Raw genomic sequence first — 14,105 nt, forward strand, 5'->3', positions numbered from 1 at the left:
TGAGCATACAAGCTACCATTCCAGTATTTATTATTTCCTACTAAGATAAATCCAGGAGATGGAAACACTCCAGGAAACCCTTCTCTTCAAAGCTTCTACTTCAGTGCTGTGGCTGCTGGGAGTTTCTACTTGTTTAATACAAACTTGGTAGCTCTCAAGCTAAGTGTAAGCTCCTTCAATACAGGTTCAAGCTTGAGCTAGGATCTGATGACCTATAAATCTCAAAGCACTGCACTAAGGGCACCTCCCGAGACGTCCAGATTTATGGTGGAAATAAGGAAGGTAACTATACTTGTAAACTTCTGTTCATAAATTTTGATGCAAGACAGGCTGGGCCAAGGACTATCTCAGTACTTCTGACAAGGTTGTTATTTGGAAAGATGATCACTCCAAGAGCATGTAAGATGACTTTGGAAAAAGCCAGCAGCCACGGGGTAACATGTGATCTTGAACCTCATCTGCAAGACAAATGTCCCAATGCTCTAGACAGTCTGTCAAGGATAGGCAGCTGGCTATTCTTCAAAAGTCTTCAAGGTAGAGAGAGCAGGGAGGTTATTATAGCTGTTTTACCTCTGAACATCAAACGTGGTAATGATTGGCTGCTTCAGGCAGATGGCCTGTACACTAGATATGGTTCTTGAGACACAAGAAGGGCAAGGGTGTATGGCCCAGGTTCAGAGACAGCCTCTACCTTCAGAGCACGTTAATTCTCTCAGAAATTGATTAGTCTGTGTTAGGAAATCATTGTCAGAAGACACTCTTTCCTCGTCTTGTTCTCTCAGATCACTTCCTTTAGTCTGGGTGGGAACTCTAGAACTTGGTATCTTGGTAGAGTTGCAGGTATGCCTAAGGAGTTTCAGCACTGTATTGGAGAGTCAGCCTGTCACTGGGAATCAGCTTCCAACACTGCCAGCTATCAGGTGGCCACTAGGGGGCAGTAGACTTCTTTGCAAGGCCCTTTGTACACACCTAACAGGTCGGAGACCTGCTCACCTTCCATTCCCAGACCTCTCTCAATAGCAAATACCCCTAGTGTAAGCCCAGACTTGCCCTTCCTCTTTCCCAGGAATCACCAACTGAGGTGCTTTAGTTCTGTGTAAATTGCCAGAGATTACGTCCCTGGGGCTGCTCCTCTTAAAATAAACTTATGGGGTTAGAAGAAACTGTCCACCCCCCCCCCATTCCAAACCCTGTCAGAACCCCGCTCCCCTAACCCCCAACTCAGCCCAATATCCCAGCAGTGTAAAACGCTGCCCACAACTCCCAGCCCCACTATGAATAACTAAAACTGGTTCGATCCACCCATCCAGCCTAGAAAGGGCTGCCCCACAGCTAAGGACTTAACCTGCTTCTACAACTCCAAGTCAGTTTCATTGTTCTACCAAGAGCCTGGAAATGTAGCAGTAGCAGCAAGGCACTCAACCCTCTCCTGGGGAGCAAAAGCAGGAAAAGCCCAAAGAGACCCTGCCAACAGAACCTGCTCAAAGCCTGTCCCATCCTACCTCGTGCGCTGTCCAAGTGCCATTATTCTTTTACGTTCATTACCAGCTCGCCCTCTGTCCAGAAAATTTCTAGACCAAACATTTTGAGTTTAAATTTTATTTTACAAAAAGAGAAATAAAGAAAACTGATAGGCAGTTATACTGACTTACAATTGTTCTGTTTGCTTTTTTTTTTTTAAAAAAGTGACATGAAACACAAGTAAAAATAAATACGTCATAGAAACAGCCAGTTGCCCAGTCCCTGGGGCAGAAGTGTCTGCCCTGCTGAGAGAGAGAGGAGGGAAGCCCATGATCACACCAGTAGCTGGATCAGCCAGCCACAGATGGTCCTCTAAGCCAGGCACAGGTCCTGGGCCTCAGGGGAATCCTGAGGAAAGAAGACAGAAAACTAAAGCCAGGTACCAGAGCCTTGGGGCAACCACATCTCCCTCCCTTTCCCCCAACTCCTCTGGCAGCAGTGTGGCCTTAGTGGTTATCTGTTGCAACCCCTTCAACCCACCTGGACCCTCTCTCTGATCCCTCTGAAGAGGGTACAAGGAAAAAAACCTGTCTTGGGCAGGCCTGAGGGAATCTTCTGGTGAGTCCCCAGCCTGCCCTGAGTTACACAACCAGATAAGTCATTTTACACCACAGTGCACATGAGCACACACATGCAAACACATATACACACTCATTCAAACACAGCTCGGCTGAGCTCTCTTCCAGGGAGGGTCCTGGGTCAGGTCACAGTATGAGGTCCCCTCTTGTCTGAATATCATCCTAGTAGTGGTAGCAGAGAGTGCCCAAACCTCCCTCAGCCCTCTACATTGTAGATTATGCAGCCTGCCTGGCTATCTCTCCCCAGCGCACTAGATGACTACAGCAAACAGACTTGTGGCAGGGGAAAGGCGCAGACATGGGTCCCTGAAAAGCCAAGAGGATGGACACTGCCTGCTTTTTAGTTCATCATCATAGGACTCAGGTATTCATAAAGGCCTAGAGCCAAGCTAGTGGCACAGAATAGACTTTGAGGGATTACAGCAATTTGAATACACAGGGGCAGCAGAGTCCGTGGAAAGGAAAGAATTGGAAGGTGAGCAATGGGCAGTTCAGTACTTTTTTGGTTGGCCTTTAAGGTGCTGATTTCCTGGGAACTAGTCAGCAGAGGAGTCAGAAAGTCATCCTTTAGGGGAGGGTGCTTCTCTCAGCAGCAATACTGGGGAAAGAGCAACCTAGCAGAATGCACAGAATGATGGCTCAGGAGACCTGGGCTTGTGGAAACCAAAGGGAAGTGGGAAGCAAAGGTCTGTGCAGGGACAAGGAATGTAATGCCCGGGAGCCTTCCCATGGATAAGGGCAGAGTGCAGGACAGCCGTGACACAGCTAAGCACACCCCAGCTCTCTGCAACATAAATATATGATCCACACATCAATTCCTACAAGAGTTCCAAAGGCCAGACAATATCTTTAAGCCAGGAACACAGATACTTAAGTAGCGTAGCTCAACAGGCGAGGACTTCAGATAAGCCATTAAGAAGGATCTGACCTAATCTGGTTCACTTACTTTCTTGAAGAGATACTCCATCCCTACCAGAGGGGGACACAGAGACAGACCTACAGGAACCAAGTATCTTAAGTGTCATCTGCATCATTTAGTAGTGTTACAGACAATAAGAACTTAGAATATACCAGAGCAACTGGACTTCTTGAGAGACCCTTAAAACATCCATGAAAGACAAACAGAGAAAAAGCAGGTCCTGACCTTTGCCTTTTCCCCATTGTCTTACTGTATACATAGCCCAAAATGATCTTCCTGACTTAGCTTCTTGAAGGCTAGGATTATAAGCATAAGTTGGTATACCCACCCAGCACCTCATGTTTACAATCTAAGCACAGTAGATTTGTGAGGTTCCTGCTTCCCTTGTCACATGCTCATGCTTGGTGTGCATGCACATTTCCCCGCGAGTAACACATGAAAAGTAGGATATTTAGGTTTGTTGGAGGTTGGGGGGGTGGGTTGCCAAAGCCCATGGAGCTAATAAGCAATTCAGTCTCCTATGATCTCACCCCACCTTTATACACCAGAAACTGCATGTTCTCACAAAACCTTCTCCATCCAGGAGACCTGTCTAGAGTTATGGCTTCTACAAAGATGAAGTGAGTTCCAAGCTTGGAATGGCTGAGTATACAGCAGCCACGTGCTACCTCTCAAAATTCCCATTTACTTCCTAGCAGCTTAAAAACTGGTTTCAGTTCCCTACTGAAATTATTTCTACTAATTTCCCATTTGTGAACACAGAGACACCCCTTTTCCTGGTTAGCAGGGCACACACACAGAGACATACAACTCTGGGAGCTCAGTGTTCCAAGTCTGAGAGGCATCCATGTAAGCCAAGTTTTAAATGTGTTTTGCAAACTACAGAAATTTGGATTAGCTCACTCCCACTGCACCAGCCTGGACCTAAGAGCCCACTCCAATTAAATGCCTTGGCTATCAATTCTTGGACTACATATGACCGAGAAAGCACTGGTTGAAACTGCTATTTTTGAATTATTAAAAATAATTTGCATAGCTAAACTGTAGATCTAAGGCTTCTATGAGTAGAAGAGTTAAGTGTCTGACCGGGTGCACATGAAAACAGACAGAAAGCTCAAGTCCACTTTTGGTGTTACTGGACAGTACACACACCCCATCAACCATCTATCTCTTATCTCTGGGACAATCCCAGTGTCTACTTTTAAGCTCCCTTCTTTCCCCTAACAATGAGAAATTGCTAGTCAAGAGTCACAGGCAGTGGTTAAGATACTTCTTGGACTAGGAGGCAGATCTAGCAGTTGCCCACTCAGATTGGAGCCAAGGGAAGGTGGTAAAGCCAGACAGGAGTTATTCATCATAAAGAACTGCATGGAAAAACTTGGGGGGCAGAGAGTTACAAGACACAGTACACACCAATAATAGAAAACAGCCAGTGTTTATGTTTAAGTACTAGACACCCCTGCCGTGGTATTTGGTACAAAAAAGGGAGACCAAAATGACTCATGTGTTCGTATTCTTTTAAAACAAAAGCCAGATATAAGACTCCTCAGAGGAAGGGCTTCCCTGTGATACTTGAGAGAAGATGGAGGGACCAGAAACCAGGCCTATACTGATCACCTGTTATGCTAGGGAGGCCAAGACAAGTTCCAACTCAAAAGCAGTAGTCTATTACCTCAACCCAGCAGCTACCTGTCCACAGTTTCACTTTTCAGCAGAGAACTGGCCTGTAAAATCATCAGAGGACACTAGTTCCAAATGTGGAGGTGACTTATTTCCCAGTAGCCAAGTCCATGATCCCAAGTTTCAATTTCTATGGAATGAGTCTCACCACCCCCAACTAGCCAGTCTCACGGCTCCCTGATTTCCCTGAGAGGCCATTTTCCCACAACATAGCTGTAACTTTTGGTTAATTCTAACTCTCTTTCCCTGGTCAATTAATTTACCATCTACCTGGGACCCTTTTTATTTGCTTATTTTTACCAGCAGCCAGGGGGTCTGGAATATTTTAGAATTTGCTTTACTATTAGCTATCTTCTTTATAACCCTTCCCCACAACCCTTTCCCCCAAATGACAATAATAAATAATTGCCCATAAGAATAAATTAACATGGAGCTCTCTAATGGGGAGGGAAAGAAGAGGAAAGGCCACCAGCACAGGCAGCCAAAGGGGCTTCCCTCTGTCCTAGTGAAGCACATCTTTTCCAGCCACAACACAACCTCACCCTCACTGCAGTGCACTTCGAGCCCATGTGGAAAGGGACATCTGCTCAGAGATGGCCACTGTGGAGAGAATAAGAAATTGGAGACACTCACTTTCTCATGATTTCCCCCAAGTTAAAAAACAAATGTGGGACTAGGGACTCAAGTTAGCCCGGCCTTCTCTTCACCTAGCCAGAATGAAACTGGCTTTCATGGCTCTTCTCCTGGACTCATTTTGATGTTCAACTTAGTAGCCATAAACCACCACACTCTGATCACACTTCAAAAAAAGATAAATTCATTTCTTTTTAGTTTACCTCTTAGTTTTTCCCCTCCCTCCCCTCCCACTTTCACCCTTGTTCTGCTACATACATGTTCTCTCTTGCGTGCATGGGTACACATACGTACTCACATGTACACGTACACACACACACACACACACACACACACACACACGGGCCTGGCTCACTTCCTGCCAACCTCCTAAAGAGACGCTCTTCTGGTGGAATCCTAGTCTGCCTCCCATGCCCACCCTCATCTTCTTTACTCTTTCTTGGGAGAGATGTTCCCAAAGGCAGAATGGGTATGCGCTTCTGCACTTAGAGGGCATATAAGCAGACAGCATAGGAAAGGCAGGAAGGAAGAGGCAGGCTGCCATACACTCCATCCCTGTTTGCGGTCCCTGATTTCCCACTTTTTCAGCTCTGTGGAGTTTCTGGGGTCTTTTGTTTTTGTTTTCTTTTTCTTCTTCTGGTGAACAGCAATTGAGCCTACCATTATGGCCAACCACTCTCCTTTGTCTTTTCTTCTCTCCTGCCAAGTACCCTATTTTCAGAAAGACCAGGTTCATTGCCTTCCAGTTTGGTGGGCAACCTTCTAGGGGCCCCGAGTGAGGTGGGCAGGGGCTTCCTAGCTACTTCCCAGTGACCTCTATCACATCGTCATCTTTATCCTCATCATCATTGGAGCTGAACCCCACCTCAGCAACCTCATGCGAGTCAAATGGAGGCACCTGGGACCGGAGGAGGCCACCAGCTGGGTAGCCTGCATGTGGGGACATATAGCCTGGGTAAACAGACATGCCCCTCGAAAGGTTGCTGGGCAAGACAGGGGAAGGGAAAGGCGCAAACATCCTCGGCTCGGACAGGAGTGGCTGTGAGAATGGGAGTGAATAGCTGGGTAGTATCCCTGGCACAGAGGGGTTGAGCATGAAGGAGGGGTTGCTGGCAGTGACTGAGGTAGCCGTGGAAGAGGAACTGACAGGGCCTGCTGGCACCAGAGGGTCAGTAGTCACTGGAAACACCAGGCGGGCATCTGCCAGCAAATTGGACAGCTGGTAGTAGGAGGGATTACTGCCCATAAACAGGGAATTCTCCCCAGCCTGGGAGGTGAAGGGGGTGGTGAGGTTATGATTTAAGGAGACAGGTGGCATTGAAAACCCGCCAGAGACTGGATACCCGTGTTCATAGGGCTGCACGGGGGCTGGCAGATGGCCCTTCCTGGACCGTCGACGGACTGATTCCTGGGAGACAGATGGAGTGGCCAACTTTCGCTTATGGCCCCTTAAGTCCAGCACTGGATGCCTGCCACTACTGGGCTGACCAGTCACCAGGAGGGAACTATTGAGGCAATGACCCCCAAGGCATGGCTCAGTTCCAAGAGCTGTCCCAGGAATGGTGCTATTGTCCATAAGTTGGGCCGGGGGGCCAGGCAGGGCAGCACTGATGCTTGGGGAGTTCTGATGGGATTCCCGAGCAGCGGCCACATCTGCATACTGCTGGAGCTCACTGATGATTTCTGGGCTGTCAGGAGAGACGGGCCTGGCCAGCCCCTCAGGGTCAGGGGCTTTGGGTGATGAGGCACTGTGTCTGCCATTGCTCGTGGATGCAAGAGAAGGCCCCTGGGAACCTGCAGATAAAATACAGGTGACTGAAACAAGATTGGAAAGGGGAAAAGAAGCAACCAGGGAGCAACAATCCTGTTGAGTATAAATCTTATAGTGTGGTTATTTAAATCCAGTCAATGGCCCCACTCTTAAAGACAAAAATCTTTTGATTCCAGAAACAAGTTGTGAGGGTTTATTCTGACTGTCAACTTAACCAGGATCAAGAATAGCCTAGAAAGCAAATCCCTGGTCACACCTGTGACAGAGCTTGTAGACTAAGTTAACTGAGGTGGAAGCATCACTCCTAACTGTGGGCAGCACCCTTTCCTGGGATAAGGCATGAGACAGAATAAAAGGGAGAAAGAGAGCTGAGCTCTTGCATTTTACTGTTTCCTAACTGTGGACACAGGTGACCAGCTGCCACAAATTGCTGTTGTGACCTCCCAATGAACTTGAACATCCTGGTAAACTATCCACTAAAATCAACCTTTCTTCCCTTACGTTTCTTCTTGTGTATTTTGTCACAGCAACAATAAAACTAACACATAAGCCTACCCATGAAAGGACATGGGACAATTCTACAAAGTGAATCCTAGGAAATAATGGTCATGAAATAATGGGAAATTCTTATTTTTTTTTGAGGCCAGGTCTCATTATGTATATAGCTGGCTGGCCTGGAACTCACTATGCAGCCCAGACTGGCCTCAAACTCACAGAAATCTGCCTGTTTCTCCCTCTGTTTCCTGAATACTGGATTAAAAGTGTGCACCACTATGCCCAGATGGAAATTTTTTGTAAAGCTAACTAGTCAGATTTTTATCAAGGGATAAAAATATACAAATGAAGTTAAAATTTAGCCTATGCAAGTTAAGGAAAAACAAAATCTAGCTATTATAGACAATATGAGAAACTACGAAATCTGGGTAAAACTTGGATATTATACAAGATTATGGGATTATTATTAATTTTTCTTTTAGTATGATAATGAAGTTATAGCTAGAAGGTGAATGTCCTCACTCATAAGAGATAGATATTAAATATTTATGGATAAAATAGCATGGTATCTTCCACTTACAACTGATTCACATAAAAGAAAAGCAGGAAAAGACAGAAGATTAATGGGAAATTAAAAATCCTTTGGTCTAGGTGCAGGGAATACAGATATTCAATAGTTCTTTTCTTCCAACCCTCAAGTGAAGGCTAGAAATCTAGGGACAGTCTAGCTCTCCTATCTCAGTGGTGGGATAATATATAAAAACCACTTCTATGAGGACAACTTGTCAGGAATCCTTAACATTTTTCATTTGCAATGAATACCCTTGACCAAAAATCCTTCTGATTTTTCATATGCTTGCTTCTTGTTTTGTTTTGCTTCTCGAGGCAGGGTTTCTTTATATAGCTAAGGTTGGCTGAGAACTCAGTGATCCACTTCCTCTGCCTGCCAAGTGCTGGGATTAAAAGTGTGCACCAACACCACCCAGCTCAAATTCCTACTTCTAGGAGTATGTCTCCCACACACCCACATGCCAATCCTAATAGCCTAAATGTAATCGATAGTAAACTTTCACGGAAGCATATCTAGGACAAAGGATAAGAAATGGGGAGTGAAAAAAGGAATAAAGTATAGTATAATAGTATCTATTTTTAAAATGCAAAGAAAAAGCTGTATCTATTTAAAATGCACACAATATTATTTGTATGTATACAAACAATCCTATACCATGTACTTAGAATAACTTTACAATGACATAAAAGAAGAAAACCTCCGGGGAGGACCAATAGCTGACTTGGAGAAGGACAAAAACTTTACTTTTCATCACCTTATCCCTTTTTCATCTTCTAAATTATAAATCTTATATATCTTACTTATGCAAAAGTACATAATTATAAATATAGGCCACCACACCTGAGGCAGCCATCCGACCATCTTCAGGGGCCTTTGGTTTGCCAGTTGCCCGGACAGCAAAGATTCGTCCATCACTGGTACGGATGTATGTCCCTAAGAGACAACAAGAAAGACCGTCAGGAGACTGCATGGAATACAGCTTCCCATGAGAAACTCCAGGTACCTTGGGCTGGTAAAAGCCTATAAATTTACTCCACTTGGCAAACCTCCTACAATAAGGAGAGGGTAACTGAGGTCTGAATCCACAGTGACTCATCTATCCATGAACATCAACTGCTAACCTACCACATACCAGGCAGTTTTAATACTCGAATACTTAAAACAGAAAAGGGCCTGTCTTGTAGAGCTTAACCTCTAAAAAGGAATGCAGTACTCCAGAGAGTACCAAAGCAGTGAAGGAAGTAAGGAGGACCTGTGAAGCACACGCTCTATGCTCTCGGGCACTGTGGGCCTGGATCCTTTCCCTGGTCTGGAAAATGGACCCTGACTGCTTCAGTACCCTCTATTGCTTAGCTGGGAGAATTCAAGGCCTATCCTACCAGTTATCTACCAGTTCTTTTCCAGGAGATCTGATGCCCTCTTCTAGCACGAGGCACATATATGGTATGCAGACAGACATATATGCAGACAAATACCCACACATGCAAAATAAATTTTTAAAAAAATTAAAAATCCTTTTTATTCCATTTATTTATGTATTTATTGTGTGTGTGAGAACTTGTAGAAGTCATTCGCTGCTCCTGTCATGTGGGACCTGGGAGTGAGTCTTGGGTGGGTTAGCTCACTGGCCCAGTCAGCTCATTAGCTTCTCCTACGTTATCACTGTACTTCAAATAAAGTTATCTTGAAAGAGAAATGTAAATTTCATATAATTTCCATGTCACAAAATATTGTTCTGGATTTCCCCCTTGATTTTATTTTCTTTTCCACTAATTAAAAATATAAAATACTATATATTACATGCTAGCTTTCAGGTATAGTACTAGTAGCAGGTGAGGTGTGACACACATCACAGTTGGCTGATCCCTGCTCTGGGGAGAGCACAGTTAAAGGCTGGGCTCCACACTAAGGAGAATCAGGTAAGGCTGGGTAGAATCATTTGTGGCTCCGTGCAACTCTGTGCTGCTTTTCCTCTAAGTCTAAAGGTACTTGATCCAATGCAGGCTGGGGCAAAATCTCCCTAAACATAAAGTCTCGAGCAGCCTCATTCAGCAATGGAACTTAGTTACAGATTACTATGACGCTGGGTGTAGTTATGCAAAAACAAAAACAAAACAAAACAACCCTCTGCCCCAAAAAACCTACTATGGAAACAAGCTCAGTTGTTTGTATCCTGACACTATTTAACCTACGTTTTTCATTTCAATGGTCTCATCTTCCTCTGTAAGGATACCAGAAAGATACTGGGCTATTTATTTATTTACTGGGTTTTTTGTTTGTTTTTGTTTTGAGACAGAGTCTCGCTGTGTAACTCTGGCTGCCCTGGAACTTGGTACATAGCTCAAGCTGGTCTTGAACTCATAGAAATCCACCGGCCTCGGCCAGCCAAGGGCTGGGGCTATAGGCATGCACCATTGTATCTGGCATTGTATTGGGCTTTTAAAAATTACCACACTAGGGTTGGGGATTTAGCTCAGTGGTAGAGCGCTTGCCTAGCAAGCGCAAGGCCCTGGGTTCGGTCCCCAGCTCCGAAAAAAAAAAAATTACCACACTAAAAGTCCTGTTGTGCAACCCACTTACTAATTCATGACGAATTCTGCACTAATTCATGTACAGTATATAGTTCCAAGCTGGGGACTACCACCCTGGCTGGAGGAAATTGTGTGTAAATGACACAATGGCTTACAACCAACCCACAACTCTTCTCAGTTTTGGTCTCTTTATGCATAGTCCAAGGTTTCCCATAAAGCAAAACATACAGAAACATGAGACCGCAAATCCCTCTAAGTCCAATGTTAGCTCAGAAATATGTTTCTCCCAACTGCAAAGCTCTTCTGGGCTAATTCCTATCCATTCCCTCTCTCACTTAAGCCCTGGGTATCTAGTCTGATCCTTAGCTTAGCGCTCCCGCCCTCTGCCAGGCTCACCTTTCGTCCCCCGGATGATGTGGATGCTCTCACCAGCACTGATCCTTGCCTGAACATCTGTCGAGCTGTTGAGTCCAGGAATAACAATATCTGGTGAAAAACAGACCATGCGTTTAGATGACATGGAGCTTGACTGGAGAAAAGAAGGAAACTTAGTTTCACGTCCACCCCAGGTCCTATCTATCCCAAAGCCTCTCTTTAGAGCTGGAATCAGAGACAGCAAAACAAACAAGCAGAAACTGTCACAACTGTCTCATCAAAGAACACCATTAACACCAAAGTTGCTTACAAATCAGGCCATCTTCCTCATCAATTTCCTTGGCTTTAATTTAAAAACTCACAGGGTTTTTAGTTAAAAAAAAAAAAATAAATCAGTCCCAATGGTTGTTTCTATTTTTTTCACTCTGAACTTTTTGTATAAATTTGTTCCATATCATTTTAGGCAACAAAAGTGGTCTAATCTTCCTTGCTGGCACAGCCCCATAACTCCTAAAAGTACAAGTATTTTTAAGATTCAGTTGAAAAATAAGATTATCAGGGATTTTGCTTAGTTATTTCAAAATTGTTAATAAATGTCATATATTGCTTTCATTCCCAGAAAAATAAATTAAGAGGTTTTCATCAAAATGTATATAGCAGGGATATTTCTAAACAGGAAAACGAAAGGTAAAATCTTGAAATGTTTCCTCCCCAGTCACTCTGAGATTCAGAACTAACGTCAGGGCTTGGCTGAAATGCCCAACTTCCCATTGCCCCCTGGCCTACCATACTCGATCTACAACAACTGACACAGAAAAAGCAAATGACAGTCCAGGTCTCCTAACCCTGTAGGCTGGCCCTTTAATGCCCAGCTGACATTTTATACCCTGCAAACAGTTAGGCAGAGCTCAGCACATTCACATCTCTGAAAATCTTCAAAGTGCACACCCATATTTCAGCAACAGTTCCAGAATTCCTGTGGTATTCATAGAATTCCACTCACAACCATTCTAAAACAATAAAATAACAAAATCCCAAGCCAAATATTAAGATATTTTACCAGGCATTGGCGCATGGCTCTAATCCTAGCACTCAGGTGGCAGGCAGATCTCTGAGTTCAAGGCCAACCTGGTCTACAGAATGTAAATTCACTAGAATGTAAATTCTTAAGATCTGGGAATCTTCATTTTTATCAATAGTGCCAAATATGGGAAGGTGTTCACAAAAGGTGTTTAATGAACACTTACTGAACAAATACAATTAGGTTACAAAAGACAACATTGGGTCAGTGAGGTGTCTTAGTGAATAAAGGTGCTTTATTGTCAAGCCTGCATCCTGAGTTTGACCCCAGGGCCTACATGAGCACTGACACACACATGAACATAAAATAAATGGTTAAGAACACCTGCTGCTATTGCAAAGGCCCAGATTCGGTTCCGAGCACCCATTTGGCAGCTTAAAACCACTTGTAACCTTGGTTCCAGGGGATTCAATATATACTCTTCTGAGGCACCAGGTACACATGTGGTGCACTTACATGCATGCAAGCAGAACACCCATACACGTAAATAAATCCTTTAAAAAAGGAGAAGAAGGTGTGTGTGTGTGTGTGTGTGTGTGTGTGTGTGTGTGTGTGTGTGTGTGTGCGCGCGCGCGCGTGTAAGGTAGGTAGGTAGGTAGGTAGGTAGGTAGGTAGGTAGGTAGGTACCTGTCGTGGTGACCACTTTCTGCACAAGGACTCCTGCCCGCTGCAAGTAGTTGATGGGGAAGTTCATGGATGGATTTGTGTTAGAGGCAGAGCTTACACTGCCACCGAGTGGGACATGCCGGGGCATCATGGGGATGGGGGTGGACTGTACAGGACGAACGCTGGCCACAGGCTTATCATCACCCTTCAGTGTTGGCTGCCTGCAAGAAAAAGACAAGCACATTTGCAGTTGGGCAGAACAGCCACTGACCTAGGAGAGATTGTCATGCCCTGTCCCTCAGCTGTCACTGAAAGAAGCATTGGAAGACACGCAGAAGACAGACAATTCCAAAGGAGACCGGATGCACGACTGAACAGCGGAGAAGCAGTCAGATGTTAGTGGGGCAATGCCTCCATGTGCTTTGCTGGAACCTGGACCACCTACAGCAGGACCTAGATCTAAAAGGAAGATGTTACAAAAATGTAAAAGTAAGGGCAAGTTCTTGATACCATTTAAGTTGAAATCTGAAGGGGAAAATTTACCTGACTCATCCAGGTGACCATCAGGGACATCTAGCCTAACTACTCACTCTGAATCTCTTACACAAATACTCAAACCTCACTAGGTTATACATTTGTCCTTCTCTTTTCCAAATTACGTTTCACGATGCTCCTTCTGGCTCTTGTTTGGGTCATTCTCCATCCTGTCCCTTTAGTTATGACCACCACACAAAAGCAGCAACAGCCAAAGCCTTTGCACAAAACCAGGATATTGCCACCCACCCATCCATCCATCCATCCATCCATCCATCCATCCATCCATCCATCCATCCATCCACCATGTTCTCTCTCCACCTGCATATATGTCTGTCTGTCTGTCCTTCCACCAATCCCGTGTGTGTGTGTGTGTGTGTGTGTGTGTGTGTGTGTGTGTGTGTGTGTGTGTAAGTGTCTTCCTCCCCTCACCACACTTAGGTATTCCTGGTGGCCTCAAGCTCACCAAGGATAGCCTTAAATTCTCCTCCTCTTGAGTGCTGGGGTCACAGGTGTGCGCTACCACATTTACTCTTTTGATTGATTTCTGAAGACACTCCCTTTTCCTGAGCTTTAAAAATTTATTATATTTGTTGGTATTTCTTACCTCATGACATTTTGACCATCCAGTACACTTTCTAAAGAGTGTTCCTACACTTGATTTGGAATGGCTTCATTGATTATTTGTACTTAAATGCACTCTGCCAGGCTATGGGTGAGTGCTTTATGCATAATAAATGTTTAATAAAAAATGAATGAAAAATTATCATTGTGCATGTGTGTACTTGATGTGTTTATGTGGGTACATAC

General features: G+C 44.6%; 1 protein-coding gene across 4 annotated transcripts in view; it reads right to left on the reverse strand.

Moving 5' to 3' along the window:
• Positions 1–1,583: 1,583 nt before the first annotated feature.
• The window catches only part of Rad54l2 (RAD54 like 2), a 103,313-nt gene continuing 90,791 nt past the window's right edge, over positions 1,584–14,105 (reverse strand). For all 4 annotated transcript variants that reach the window (XM_087562894.1, XM_087562893.1, NM_001134520.2 and 1 more), the window contains 4 exon segments: positions 12,783–12,982; positions 11,096–11,185; positions 9,009–9,101; positions 1,584–7,125 (listed from right to left, as the gene is read on the reverse strand). In XM_087562894.1, coding sequence (XP_087419020.1) covers positions 6,131–7,125; positions 9,009–9,101; positions 11,096–11,185; positions 12,783–12,982 — 1,378 coding nt within the window. In that variant the 3' untranslated portion in view covers positions 1,584–6,130.

This window comes from Rattus norvegicus, chromosome 8, assembly GCF_021556685.1.
Source record: "Rattus norvegicus strain SHRSP/BbbUtx chromosome 8, alternate assembly SHRSP_T2T, whole genome shotgun sequence".
Classification (NCBI taxonomy): domain Eukaryota; kingdom Metazoa; phylum Chordata; class Mammalia; order Rodentia; family Muridae; genus Rattus; species Rattus norvegicus.